Raw genomic sequence first — 16,252 nt, forward strand, 5'->3', positions numbered from 1 at the left:
GGAGAGGTTCAGGAGTTTACCAACACTCATTATCCAAACAGAGCTGAGGCCAACAGGATCAATGATCTCTACAATGACACCCTTGCCTGTCATTTCTGACAGGTGTTGAAGAAGAGAGAGAAACAGACCACTTTGGACATGTTTTTCAAGAAGCAAGCTGCCAAAAAACAAAGGATGGAACAAGAGGAGATGACCCTGCAAGCTCCAGTAGCCTCTCCTGAATCTGACTCTGATTAAAAAAAACAATAAAACGAGACCTACTACAATGTGTAAAAAGTCTGTATCTGTATGAATGTGTAAAGAAAGTGTTCCTCCACCTCCTCCTCACAACATCTGATTACCTGGCATAATTGGTGACTGCTCCATTTTCATTTTTTTATGGTACAGTATGGTTATTTTATGCTGTGGAACGAATTATATGTTTTAACACACATTTCTATGGGAAAATGCATTTTGTGTAATGGACTTTTCACTTAATGGACGTGCACCTGCAATGGATTAAGTATGTTATACGAGGCACCATTGTAATTATATTAAATAATAATTTTTTTTTTTTATATTAATAGTATTCTTTCAATGCTAAATTTTTCTTCCTGCTTTTGTTATTTATCATCATTTAGTTCTATTGGAAACTCTATAATTCTTTCTAATCATTTAACTTATTTGTGAAATAAGGAAATATATACAATTGTTTGTATTGTACAATAATAAAAATAAGTAAATGATTTGAATTAAAGTGAAATTTCATTCAGTATTGGACTATAATAAATAGTTGTTACTTTGATCATTTTTGTAATTGTGAAAATTTTTATGATTTTCATGATATATTATTTTAAATTGTTGACTGTCATTTTTGTTATTCTTTACTACATCTTTACCTTATTAAAAATGTATTTTTATTATTTACTCACAATGTAAAATTGACAAATAGTTTCTAGACTTATGATAATGCTTGGCCAGATCAGATAGTTTGAAAAAGGCTATGTCATGGGTTGAAGGAAGCAGGATAGCTGTTTCATTGAATTGCACATCATCTGGGCTGTTCTGACATGACTGTAAAGAGATGTTGAAGCAATGGATATGCCAGGGAAATATACATAATGGGCAGACTATGGATGCCTCACACAGACCACTAGGAGAGATGATCATCTGATCATGAGAGAAGCACAAACAGCTGCAGGATGTTTTTGTCTACCATCCAAAGACATGCAAGAATCACTATATAACCATGTTTTTTGCATACCATTGGCAGTGACTAGCAAGGCTAATTTGCATGCACAGTGACTGCTGTGTTCTACCATTATGAACAACTTTGGTTGCATTGGTGCTGAGAAGCAAGGGTGCTTTGGATTGGCAATGTATTATCTTTAGCAATGAGTCTTTTGTTTTGTTTAGTAACAGATGACTCCCTTTGTTTTTACTGTTGATTGGCACACTGATGTCTTGGTCTTGGGACCATCTTGCATAATACTTGATCACCCCTAATAGTGGTATGAAGAATATTGATGACAAGGGGTTACATTTAGGAAATCCTGCATCCTCATGTGTTGTCTTTTATGACAGACTGGAAACAGCCATTTCTAGTAAGATAATCTCAACCACACACATCTAGGGTTTCCCAAGAATGTCTGCCATGTTGCTGTATTCTTGGCTTGCCCATTCACTAGATTTGTTATCAATCAAGCAATTATGGAACCAAATGCAATACCAACTTTAATCTGGGTGTGAAAGATCTGGAGTGGCAGTTGCAACATCTTTAGGCAAATCTGTCACAGAATAGCATATAGTAGCTACAGAATTGTCCACTGTACAGAATTTCAGTTATTTTTTAAAAATTGTTCAGAAAACAAAAACTGTTTGGAACTGTTCTGAAAAATAAATGAGGAGTTATGTGGTTTTTTAGCTTGTCCCATTTAGCTTGTTTTTTAGCTTCCTCATGAGAAATGGCCTCTCTAATTGTAATCCAAATAATTTTCATTTCCATTACTTTGCATTTTGTTTCATTTTTTCTTCCTGCCCAGTGGGCACTAACAGGGTTTGTTTTAAGTATTCTCCTCATGGGTTTGGTTAAGCTCACAATGTGGAGTAGCAGAATGGTGAGGGACAGGGCCTGATATACTGGTACAGATACAGCCATGAAAAATTCCTAGGGAGGTTGCATATGCAGATTTGACCTAGGTCTCCAGAGTATTAGACTGATGTTTTAACTGCCTTGGTCATTTATTGTCTCATCACCATCATAATCATCAAGGGGAAAAAAATGTTGCTAAGTGTGTGTTTTTTTCCAACACTGTTTAGAATTTGTTACTCAGAAAGTTGACAACCCTATAGCCTTTATGTTTGACCATATTGCTGCATATATCCAGGCAAGAGAAGGTCCTGCAAGGTACTAAAGGTTGCTTTAAATTGTACTGTTATGCAGAAAATAATCCCTTTGCTACTATAATCACTTATCATTGTCATTATATTTGCTCTAATAAATTTTCATTTGATTGCTACTTCTTATATATAATTTTTTTCAATGAATTTATATTCAAAAAGTAATAGTTTAATTTTAAAATCTGGATTAAATAGTATTCTATTTTTTAAAAATATATTATGTATTCCAGCATTTTCCTTTAACATAAATTGTTTACTTCATAATTATAGAAATCTTAGAAATAATTGATTCTTTAATGGCAGGTAGTTACTTTTTTGAAAAAACAACTAGAAATACAGGCCTAATTTTCAAATATGTTATTGTGTATGTTATTTAAATATTGTGAATTTCATGAAAAAAAAATATATATATATATATTTATCTGAACAATTGTGAGCTGATTGCAGATGGTTATCATTTTATTTTACTTAAAATATATTAAACTTTTGACTCTGAGAAGCTGTTATCTAAAATTATTTTTGTAATAAAATCAAACTCTTTATTCAATGCACTGGCAATGAGGAATATCTAAATATTCAAAAATATGTAATACTATTAAGAAATAGACTTTACTACAAGGATTAATTTGAAGAAAAAAAAATGAATGACATATGTAGTGATTTGAAAATGAAAAAAATTTTGTGTAAGATTTATATGTGATTTATATTCAAATCTAAATAAAATATAGAATGTGGATATTGTTTTTGAAAAATGAAATACTTTGGGAAGAGTATAATTTGATCTTATTTTGTTTCATTAAATTTTACTGATATTGAAATTATGAGATAAAATATTTTATATTTTCAAAACAGCAATAATAATAAAACTAAGTGTTTTTTGTTGTGTTGAAAGTATGTTGTATCAAGTATCTTCAAAGTTTCATTGCTTCTTTCTTAGTAAAATGATTTATAAAGTCAAATTCTATCATCTAATAGAATGAAAATAAGTTTGTAATAGAAATTTAAATAAGATTATGAGTCTTCTTTAAAATAATAAGTTATAATGTATTTTAACAGATTAAGATAAAAATTTTAAGAGCTTATTTCAGAGCACAAAAATTTCATATTAAGATCTATGATATTTCCTGGTATGATTTAAAAAACTGTTTTATTATTCTTATTTAAATATGCTAACAACATTAAAGTTTATGCAAGCATAAACAATGAAAATAAATTATATATGAATCAAAAGTTATTGAATACTTCTTATTTTGGATTCTTACCTTTTTTTAAAATTTTAACTAAAATATATACATGATACTATAAAAATAAAGGATTTACATAACTAACTTATATAATATGTATTGCTTAGTTATTTATTAAATTTTTTCAGATATTGCAACTGCCACTCTAGTTTTTCAATTGATTATAGAATATGAATTATTAGGTATAGCATCATAAAGATGGGATTCCTCTTTTGTACTATGTCTTGATTTCATATCATATTGAGAAATTTATAAAGAATTAATAGAATTGAAAAACAAGCTTTGATAACAAATTTTATTGTGATAAGTTATTAATATCTTTGGTAAATTTATTAGAAAAAATTGAGATCAAAGAAGTTAGCAATGGAGGTGATGTAAGATTTTCAGTTGAAAAAGAACAGAAAAATTATTTCTTTACCAACAGGATAAAGAATGAATATACAAAATGAAATTTTATTTTTATTAATTTTATACTAACCAGTATAAAATTAATAAAAATAATGTAAAAAAATAAAAAATATTTTTATATAAAATATAAAAATATAAAAATTTCATTTTTATAGCAAAAATCTTAAACCCATTTTCTTTTGATCTTGACTTAAATGGAGAAATTTGTTGAAGTAACACAAACATGGTTATAATTCTGACATAATATTATATTTGAGAGTACTATGAAAGTATTAATTTAAAAAAATTTGCAACTGGAGCCACTAGTGGATGACTCCTCTTTATTTTATAAATATTGTTACTTGCCACACCAAAACTTACTTGCATTGCACTGACTAGGATTCTTAACCTTTTTCGTTCCATGGACCCTTTGCCAGTCAGTGAAGCCTAAGGAATCCATTCTCAGAAAAATGTTTTTTAATGCAAAACCTAAAATTGTAAAGGAATTTAGTTTTATTGAAATATAGCACCAAAATAAAAATATAATGATTCTTTCTTCATATTTTAAATAATAAGAATAATAATACAATATATTTAAAATATAGGAAAGCTAAAGTTAAATTATATTTTATCATTAATCAGAAAATTGAACTGTGGTGTGGTATTTGACAAGGCAATATGCATATCATGTTGGATATCTAATCATTTTGACTTTTTGTTTTCATTATTACAAGTATTGAAATTCCCAAATCACAAAGATATACTGTTGTAAATGGAATCAAAGCTTCCATAGCTCATTTCACAAGATGAGGATAGGCTTCTCTTAGAGAACACCCAGAATTCTCCAAGGTTTTTTGAGTTAAACTCCAACTGTAATAAGTTTATTGTCCTAAGATCAGTAAGTTCATTTTTGGTTAAGTCAGCATCTGCAATACAGTTTATATCAGAAAGAAAATATTACAGATCCATGGTACAATTTTCAAGAAATGCAACAACTATAATATGATACAAAAATAGCTGTGATTTTTTATTGGTGACCACATATACAGCTAATACTACCTGTCATATATTGCATACATTCATAAGTGAAGGAAATATTAGATTTCAGCAAGAGGTTAGGGAGAATAAAGATAATGAGTTAATTTCCAATCTAAGCTCAAAGACTTCCTAAAATCTTACCACAGACTCCTAGTTAAGAACCAGAGTCTGGTAAGATTTTGACCCTGGTACTAACTCAAGAATGCTGTCCTGTTGCATATACAGAATCTATCCTTCTATTTCCCATATAAATATTGATCTTGATTTATATGGAATCAATCTATCATGTAGATTGAGGGTTAGACATAATTAATGCTTAACCAAAAATATCTGTACATTGAATATAAGTTAATAATATATTTATGTGCTATTCATTATTTCATGATCATTTATTAACTTTGTATTGCATTGTTCTTTCTGATAATATTGGATGTATTACTGATGTAAAAACATGTACATTATTTCATGCAACTAACCTGTCATTCACTCTAGTACTGAATCCTTTCCCTTTTAGCAGGCATTTTCAGGTTTATTCAGAGCCTTTTCAAATCAAATATAAAATTAGATGCATATGTTCTAATTATTTAAATGCATTTGCAGATGACATGTTTTGAACAAAACTGAACTAAATTACAACTGAAATGGACATATTGTCAGTAAAAAAGTACAGTGGGTGATCGGTTAACGAACATGATCCATTCCAAGACTTTGTTTGCTATCCGATTATCGATTTACCATAGGTTTTAATGGGAATTTAATTGATTCGTTCTGGAGACCCCCAAAATAAAAAATATATACTTTCTTACTACATTTATTTATATGTAATAATAAAAATACATACCATGTTTTTTCTTTAATCCTTTCAAATAGAAAAAACCATTTGAAAGGGTTAAAGAATCTGTCTAATGTCGATTGCTTTTGTGCCTTCTTCAGGATTTTTCGTAAGTAATTAATAGCATTGCAATTGTAGAAATCCCCAAGCCTCAACCTGGTTTGGATGCCATTCTAAGACCGTTGTTCTGACATCCTCCTATTTCTTCAAAGAATCTTTAATAACAGATATCGACATTAATCCTCTTTTTCAGAAGAAAACATATCTCGCCAAGTTTCTTGGTGTTCTTCATTCAAGAGTTCTTGCCGTTCTTCTGTCATCAGATCCGTTTCAGATTCCATTATGAACTCTTTGATGCTCTTTATTTCTCAGGTGTGATTTTTGTTACTCCTTTAGCCACTCGAGTCTTCTTGATTATACAGTATTTTTCTTAAGTAAGATTGAACTGCGGTCTACTGTAGACCTGTTCACGCCATACTGCCCAGAAACATTAGGCATCTTCTGCCCACTCTCTATCTTTGCTATTATACTATTACCTTTCGAAAAGAAAAACAGACACAAAACTTAACAAGTGCCTACCTGACAGTCTTGCGAATACTATAAAAGAATTATTTCTATCAGAAAAATAAAAGGTTGGAATTACAAGGGAGAGTTTCAAAGTTCGGAGGAGTACTATCTGATCGGTATATACCAGCTTGAGCGTCAATGTCGATGTCTCCTGCACTCTGAAAAGTTTTGAATTGTTGCCCGAAGACAAGGGAAGACCAATTGGCATTCATTATTTTACATTGCTTCTTCTTGTGTTTGCTTGTGGGGTGTTCGTTATCTGATTATGTGTTCATTGTCCGAACATAAAAATCTTTCGCGAAAGTGTTCGTTATCCGATTTGTTCATTATCTGATCTGTTCATTAACTGATGCACCCACTGTATTAAAATTTATATCATGCAGGACGTTAATGTATGACAATACATAGGTATGCTCTACTGTTAGCATGATATTTTGTCACTTTATAATCTCCACCTTATTCTCCTGTTTGTTTTAATAAATTGTACTTTTTTATGTTAAAGCCAATATATATACATTGAAAATATCAATCATACAATAGATTTTCGCATAACCTATAAAAAAGATTAAATTTAAATAAATTTTTTATGCAAAGTATTATTGATATGTAGTTTTAACATAATTTTGATTGGCTGACTTATTATAAAGTGTGAAATTATGTATGTAAAACATTTTATGTAATATTCAGATGCACAAAATATAAAATGATATAAATAACACCTTTTTTAACAATCCAGCAAAAACATGTAATTCTCTAAAAACGTTTTTGACCGATTTTGAAGTTCGAATACTTTGTTCTTTTTAATATTAGAATAACTGATGAAGGTCGCTTAAAATCGGTCGAAAACGTTTTTTAGAGAATTAAATGTTTTTGCTGGACCGTTAAAAAGGTGTTATTTATATCATTTTATATTTTGTTTTAGTTCCAGTAAAAATTTATTAGTTATTCAGAAGCACTTATTGTAATATCAGTTATTTTTTTAAATTCTTTGTTTATTATTATTTTAGATTTGATTCAGCTAATTCAGAATTTGAATTTTAATAAATAATAATAATAATTATCCCTTATACATTATATAGTAGTACCTCAGGATACAAACGCTTCAGCATACAAAATTTTCAGGATATGGAATGAAATTCAAACATATTTTTGCTCCACGGTACGAACAAAAACTCACCATATGATGATACATTAGTTCACAGCGCCACCGCCATGATCACATGTTCCTTCTGTTCATCGGTCTCAGCCCATGTGTTTTCTTCGTCATGGAAGGATCTCGTTCGATAAACGAAATCTTGAGGTATTATCAGAAAGTGACTGATTTTATTGAAAAGAAACATCCCAAAAAGGTTCACCCTGCTCAGTTTAATGGCATTTGCCTAAGTCATTTTAGAAACATTTTAAAAAGTAGGCAAAGCCAAACCTCTTTGGATAGATATTTTACCAAGCAGTTTCACTCTATCCAGTGAAAGTGCTGGTGGAAGTGAAGGAAAGAAAGCAAAAAATAGTGAATAAAAAATTAAAAAATATATATAAAACAGAAAAGATAAAAAATTAGTGTTAAGTTATTTTTAAGTTATTGTTACATTATGTTATATAAGTTATGTTTTAGTATCATTTCCCTTCTCCCTCTCCTCTGCCACCAGTTTACACCTCCACCTGAAAGGTCCTTATCCTCAAAGGTAAAGTGCAAATAAAACTACATTTTTTTTATCAATTATTATTCTATTATGGTTATTTATACATTTACAACTACAAAATGCATTTTTCAGTGTTTTCCTTACTAAAGTTATTTTTTTTTCAATGTACAGCTATGTACTTGTACTTGTACTATGTACTTGTACTAACAATGTACTACTTAGCTTTAAATTGAGTGTGTTTTTTGTGTTGGAATGGATTATTGAGTTTTACATGTAATCATATGGGGAAAAATGATTCACCTTACGACATTTTCATGATACAATCTCAGTTTAGGAACGGATTAATTTTGCATCCTGAGGTACTACTGTATAGCATTAAATAATAATGTTAGTAATAATAATAATGCAATGATATATATGCATAAAGTATGTAAAAATATTTCTTCAAATTCTCAAATGGTTCTTCTGCATTGTGAATAAATTTGTGTGCCTTTTCTGCAATTTTTCAGATTTACCAAAATTAGCAAGCATGGAATGATATTTTATTTTGCTGCTATTTTTTATTTTTTTTATACTAACTTAATATTCTTCATATGGTGATGGATTATCATTATTTTATTATGAATATTGATGTGAATATTTATTTTTAGATATGCATATAACAGTGACCTCACTACTTACACTCCAAATGGATACACGTACAATCCTCAGGGCCTGGCTTTTGATGTAGCCAGCAATGATTATGTAGACAGCACAACATATGATCAGCGACAACAACTTGAGCCATTACCAGACACAAATAGCCTTCTTTTAACGACAGTATCACCTCAACCTGCAACAAATACACATTTAGGTATATTATATTCTATTATTATTGAAAATATAATCAAATATTTCTATTAAGTATAAAATAAGAAATAAAAATAATAGAATCTCAATTATTCCATTGTATTTTGAATTATCTATGTACAATTAAATTGATAAACAAACTAATTATAACAAATATTGAAAATAATTATGTAAGTTTCTCTTGTTTTATAGTTATTGATTTGTAAATTATTATTGTTTACTCCAACATTTGTATTTTTTCTATCAAAATTATTATAAGTGAATAATTGAGATTAACTGAATAGTACTTTAAAAATATTATTCAGTATATGACAATAAATAATTTTTTATTAATAAAATATAAATTTATTTAATGTAAAAATTTCATTAAATTTTAAATTAATTTACTATAAATGTTAAAATGAATATTGATATTTTTTGTTTTATAGCTGTAACAAATATAGTTAAAATGCAATTCAGCATTTCATATCAGCTAATTATTATTATTTGAAAAATACCTAATTTTTTGTAAATAGATTTGTTACTGCCAAAATTTGCTGATGCTGTTCATATTTTATAAAATTTATTTTGAAAACAAAAAGTTATTTTCAAAAATTAATTTCATAAACAAGAGATAATTCAAATTTTTAGGTTCTAAAATCTAGTTTTTACATTATAAGTTAAGAGTTATGGTAATTTTTACCTATTTTAAAACATTTAAATAAATTTCCTAACACATCTAATTGAAAATTAAAATACTTAAGACTAAAACCATTTTAGTTTCAGTATTCACAATAAAATAAACCAACACTAAAATCCAGGAAGAATTCACTTTACTGTAAGAAAACAAATGTTTCATCAGATTTACATGGAATAGAATATAACTTGAAAGACATAATAAAATTCAAAAATAATTTAATAAATAAATAAGATCTAACTGGAGAATAAGAAACAGGTCCAAACTCTTGCTGTTATTAATCAGGTTATTATTATGCTATAATTAATAATTAGAAACTAATAATAATAATAGCCCAATTAATTACAGCAAGAGTTTGTTTTGGATTAGTACCAATACATTGGGCTTCAAGATGTTGATAAATAAGAAACAATAAGCAGAGCATCTTGTAAAGAATGTAACATCATCGGCTGGAATCTAACATGTTATATTTGATGTCATTGCATTTAGATGGTGTAAAAACACAATAGGATTAAAAATATATTTCAAACAGAAATTTCCATATGTTTAAGATTTTGGCTTCCCTTAGATTTCCAGCTCTCTGGGTGTTTTAATAGAGACTAGTTAGTGCCTAGGTGTAGAAGGTGGGCTTCATTAAAGGCAACATTGATGTCATTTTCCAAAGCATATGCAGAGTGATGTTGCACAAGCCATTTAGATGGAATAGATATGTTCTTTAATGAAAGTGTTTGTTGGTGACTTGCTTATAAATTGGTGAAGAAAACTGGACATATCACATTTATTAACATCTATCAATCACAATCTGTAAGGTTTCCACCCATGTTTAGAGAAAAAAGTTCCAAGTCTCTTCTTAAACATACAGATATTGGTCCTCTGTGGCAATATCACCACCAGAATATAAAGGAAAAGGAATACAAACTGGTTTTTATCCCAACAAATCTGGGGACCCATACTTTTTCAAAATTGTCACATTTAAAGCACTCAAGAGCAGGGCTGCAGAGTTGGTGAAAAAACACTCGACTTTGACTCCTGATAATTTTAGTAGCCAACTCCAACTCCGACTCCAGCAAAATTAAATACTAAGTCATTTTATGGTAGGCAGAGGTGCTTGTAGGGCATTACTCTACTCTGAGCTCTAAAAGGAGCTCCGGGCATTTACCCAAATACTTTTATACTTCGTATTTTTAATATTTAACTTACATTAATATTTATTTGTATAAAAAAATTAATTTTTAACACATATTTAAGAGGAAAAAGGGGAGTGATAAAATTCTACATCTACATATCTTTATTCTACAGCTTTTGCACTTCGATTTTACCTTTCCAGAAAAGTTTGTCCAACTAAAAAGTGTGCAATCCAGCCCCTTGTTCAGAAAAGAAAAATTATATGCTCTGATGAATTAGTCTGGCTCATTCAGAAAAATAAGTACTTATTTAGAGTGGAAATAATAAAGGAATGAATAAAAAATATTCAAATTCATTTGGGTCAAAATAATTTAACTAGTAAACACAAATACTACAAAGAAAACTATTGATACATATTTAATAAATTAAATTGTTGCATTTTGTATTTAAAATAAATGAATTGTAACAAAATACAAAAACATTTTAAAAAAATTATTAAATATAAAATAAATTTTCTTCCATTTAAATAAAAAAAAACTAAACTAAATTTAAAATATCAGAGTTGGAGTTGACACATTTTTTCTGACTCATTTGGCCAGATATTCCTCCCACTCCACAGCCCTGCTCAAGAGGGCCTTTATTCACTCTTCCAATCCCATGGACTGAGAAAATAATTCCAATACATCATCTGTGTGACAAAAGAACATAGATATTGTCCTAAGCATATATTGGGTCTCATCAGCAAATACCTAATGCAATCCACAACTGGGAAAGACAACAATAGGAAGTACAACATAGTCCAGTACAACCCTCGTCCTACCACTGTTTACAAACAATTTGCTATAGTCAACATTTTAAACTGACCTTCAAAAGGAACCCATTGATCTACCCTGTTAGAAACTCCAAAGATCTGTTTGATAGAAAATACCTTCCAGGAGTTTAAGCTATCAAATTGTGGACTCACAATTTGTCAAGGAATTGCTTTACATACACTACATACTTTCTTTAAAGAACATATCTGTTCCGTTTGGGACTGTAGAGTTGCGTAAAAATCTACCGAATCTGACTCTGACCAGAGGGGGACTTGTTACCAAAAGACATCTGGAAATTTTGATGTCATCACGTGACCACAGAATAAAAAATTCAATAAATAGAGTTCTAATAAAGATAGAACATAGAAACTTTATTCCAAAGCTAAAAGACTTCTCTAATTAACAACATAGTCAATGTATAAATATGTATTCAGTAATTTTTACTTTTCTGGCTGTTATATATAACAGAGGAAAAGTGTAGCACTCGGTCAAAAATAACCCCTCCCAAATTTTTACATGTTTGGACTCAGGACACCTTGAAATTTCAAGATATGCAAAAGATTCAAGATTTTTTTCTATATGTGTGGATGTTAGACTGTGTGTGTGGGGCATGATTTTGTTCACCCTGTTTGAAGCCTAATAACTTCTGTGGTTTTAAATCAGAGTCAGATGGTTTAACACAGGAGTTATTAAGCATCAAAGTGGTTGAACTAAATCATGTCCCCATATACATTCTAACATCTTAGTGAGAGCATGTTAATGGGTTTCACTATACTATTATAAAATGACAAAAAGCTTGCTTTTGAGGTTAGAGACAAGTTTTATTTTTTTAAAAATTGTGAACACTAATAACGAGTAAAATATTCATTAAGTTCGACCGCACTGGAGATATGACACATGACCCCCTTCTATGTTTTCATCCTGTCGACCTTTAATTAAGAAACAAAATTTAATAGTATTAATGCCCCTTTATATGCAAGATACAGTGCCAAATTTCGCTTCTTAAACTTTATCTATTTTAAGATATTGTTTAATATCTCAGAACAAAAATAAAGAAATTAAACAAATTGGACACCAACATATGTGCACGTGAATTTTTCCTCTTTTATTGACTTTTTTTGGGGGGGTTCAAGAGATCTCCAAACGTATAGATTTTCAAAAATCTTGGAGGGTCAAATTTGACACGATTCCAATACTTTTCAGTTTTATATACATAACAAGTTGGGAAGTAAAAAGGAGTCAGAGTTGGCGGACTTTTTGACGACTCCGACTAAAACACCACACTTCTGACTCCACAGCCCTGGTTCCATCCAAAAGGGCTTGCGCACCATCACTGCATATTCTTTGGAAAATGACATCAATGTTGCCTTTAATGATGCCCACCCTCTACACCTAGGCACTAACTGGTCTCTATTAAAATACCTAGAGAGCTGGAAATCTATAATGTGTCCCCCAAAATCTTTGTGGTTAATTAAAGGGAGGTCAAAACCTTAAACATATGGAAATCTCTGTTCAAAATATCTTTTTAGTCCAACACATTTTTACACCATCTACATGTGATGACATCAAATATGACATGTTAGATTCCAGCCAATGACGTTACATTCATTATTTTTGAATTTTATTCTATCTTCCAAGTTATGTTCTATTCCATGTAAACCTGACGACGACATTTTAAAATTGTCAAAAATATTAATTTTCTTCTAGCAAAGTGAATTTTTTTTGGATTTTAGTGGATAGAATTGTTTTTTGTGTATTACATCCAGTTTTAAATGATAATTAAACTTATAATACTGAAACTATGTATTAATTAAAAAAACACACATACCAAACCAGTTAAAAGAACAAATATATTTAATATAATGAATATAATATAAATTTAATATTTTGCATTTTTTAATTGGCTTGGTGTAAAAGAGTGTTTTTGGATAATATATGTATTGATACCAGTTCTTGAGGTGTTTATGTATTAATGTTTAAAAAGAAGAAAAGGGCTATATATGTTGTTTTTTTTTTTATATTGACTATTTTAATATACAGTAGAGTGTCGTTTATCTGAAAGTCGGTTATCCGAAAGAATTCCAGACAGCAAATTTAAATTTTCGCTAGTGCTGTGGCACTGCAATTTTTGACTTCTCCAATATTTTTTTTTGTTGATGTGTGTGTTTTAGCTGGTAGCACTGGCACTTTTGTGGGGTTTTTTTCTGAAGACTGTGTGTCATGCTGAATCAAACGTTTTTGTTACTAGATTAACTTCTAAAGTATAATTGTTTTTTGTTTTTATATTTTTCAATATATTTATTTTGTTTGTAAAAAATAAAGAAATAATTTTTAACGATACAACAGCCACGATTATTATTTTAAAAAGTTTACGTTAGGCTTAACATCGACAAAAATTCAACACGGAGAAAACTTTCAATACGGGATAGGTTAATATATTTTTTCGTACGTAATCGGTTATCCGAAAAATAAGTTATCTGAACAACCCCAGTCCCTAATTGATTCGGATAAACGACGCTTTACTGTAAAAACATTTAAAACTTGATAAAGCTTGAATATTATTCATATTATAACAAGTCTTTAAATAAAGTGATCTGAAAATTTTGATTAAAAATAATAATGGCATTGAACTGTCCTTATGATAATTTGTGTCTATTTCAGCAGTTATATAACAAAAAGTTGTACATTTTAAAAGGTATAATTGTGAATACTTTAATAGTATTTATAATATCTTCATCAGTCTATTAGAACATTACAATATAAATTTAAAAGTTGTAACATACGGTATATTTAGAATGTCAAGTTTAAAATTCGAAATGTCTTTAAAATATTATTTGAATAAAACAATAACAGTTACTAATGAAAAAGTACTTTCTTTTACTTTTTTATTGATTATTTGCATTATTGCTTTAAAAGCAATTTTTTGATCTCAGACATTCTTAACTGAAGATCTTACAACAGGCATGCTGCTGCTATTTTATAAATGTTGTTCAGTTTTATTTTTATATTGTAAATTATTGATTTGATATTTAATACAAATATTTCTTACACATACATAGTAAATTATTACAATTAAAGGGTTATCACACACATGAAACTATTAATGCTTTATATATCTCCTAAAATGCATTTTGGTCCCTGGTGTTAATGGCCCTCATCAGTTAGGTGAACAACTTTTAAAGATAAGGCAAATATTTCCTAAAAATTATTACAAGACACACGTTTAAAACAATAAAATTATAAAACCATTAAGCAGTAAATTATATGCTTAGCTGTCAACAGCTTTACAATTACACAGTAAACATTTTGATAATATATTGTGCAACCCAGTGGAATATTTAAAAAAAGATATTGTTTCACAGATGTTGCTGTCATAGAGCTTTATGGCTTTATTACTTCTCATACTTCAATGAGCCCCAATTACCTCTTCCAAATGATCATATATAGCTTCAGTATAATATGTTGACCTTTTCTGATTTAGAGGAGTGTATTGAACATAAATACTTTCATGAATGTGCACACTACTCCTCAGTATCACTGTTTTAGTTGCACCGTGCACAAGTCTTTCATTTATCATATCCTTATTGATTATCACCGTGTCAAATTTGCTTGTACACACAGATGTTATAATGATTTGATGTCAAACATTGATATGCAATAAATTTTTGTCTAATGTTATTCATTAAAAATTATCACTAATCTGATATAGTTACAGACTAATATCTAAGTAGACTAGTGAATGTAGTTGAAAACATTCATAAATCATCTATTTCACGGATGGAAAAGTACATAGGTTGACTTTGTCCAACAAAATAATTTGTTATTAAGTTATTGTTGGTCAAAGTAGATGTTCAACTTCATACATTGATGAGACATCTGGTTTGTGGAACTGGATTTTATTTAACATTTTTCTTATTCAAGTTTAAATATGCTGATAGAGTAAATAGTACAACTATATAGTAGTAAATATATATCTGAGTTATTTGTTATTGTCAAATTGATTTCAGAACTGAAATCTGAAACTATTTCAATCTCATCATTTGTCACAAAAATATGTTTATATTTTTTATACAGTAATTCATGTATGAATATGATTTGGCATAAAATGATCTAAAACCAACTTATACTGGAAGATAAAAGTATTGTTGACATGAATACTATCTAGTTTGAATGTGACATCACATTAAAAGCTTCATTTATAATTATTGCATATTATTGGTTGTATACAGTCAACCCCCCTATAACACGGTAGATACGTTCCGTTCTTTATGAATCCATTTTGTACGAGTCTTTGCCAATCACAGCCCGTCATGTATGCACTTTACAGACTATGGTTGTTTGAAAGGTTTTCTTCCATAAAATTAATCGATTCCTAGACTAATTCAACTCAACATTTCCAAAATACAGCAGAACCTCGATTATCCGGACTAATTGGGGATGAAGGTAGTCCGGATAAGGAAAAATCCAGATAATCGAAACAAATACTTTAATTTGTCTTTTAATGATAATACAACACGTTTTCTTTTCGATGACATATCGGTAATATTAAAAGTAAATAATGTATTTAAATCGTAATCAAATTTTCAAGAAACAGACGTTCGTATTGAATTTGGACTACTACTGACCAACGCTAACAGACTACCTATTGTTTAAAAGGCCCTCTGGTGGCGCAAGAAGACGGATTTTATAAAATAAAAAGCAGT

At 29.3% G+C, this 16,252-nt stretch overlaps 1 protein-coding gene and 1 long non-coding RNA gene across 5 annotated transcripts in view; one reads left to right on the forward strand and one right to left on the reverse strand.

Moving 5' to 3' along the window:
• Positions 1-16,252, forward strand: part of LOC111618952 (probable nuclear hormone receptor HR3) — a 148,766-nt gene that overhangs the window by 84,712 nt on the left and 47,802 nt on the right. For all 4 annotated transcript variants that reach the window (XM_023360582.1, XM_023360579.1, XM_023360581.1 and 1 more), the window contains one exon: positions 8,738-8,940. In XM_023360582.1, the coding sequence (XP_023216350.1) occupies positions 8,738-8,940 (203 nt within the window). The remainder of the gene's footprint in view (positions 1-8,737; positions 8,941-16,252) is intronic.
• LOC111618954 overlaps positions 4,372-16,252 on the reverse strand; it is a 14,086-nt gene continuing 2,205 nt past the window's right edge. The window contains exons 2-3 of the long non-coding RNA XR_002755663.1: positions 8,769-8,919; positions 4,372-4,499 (exon numbers count right to left, since the gene is read on the reverse strand). This is a non-coding gene — a long non-coding RNA (uncharacterized LOC111618954). The remainder of the gene's footprint in view (positions 4,500-8,768; positions 8,920-16,252) is intronic.

This window comes from Centruroides sculpturatus, unplaced genomic scaffold (assembly GCF_000671375.1).
Source record: "Centruroides sculpturatus isolate CEXI.00-Female unplaced genomic scaffold, Cexi_2.0 scaffold66, whole genome shotgun sequence".
Lineage (NCBI taxonomy): Eukaryota > Metazoa > Arthropoda > Arachnida > Scorpiones > Buthidae > Centruroides > Centruroides sculpturatus.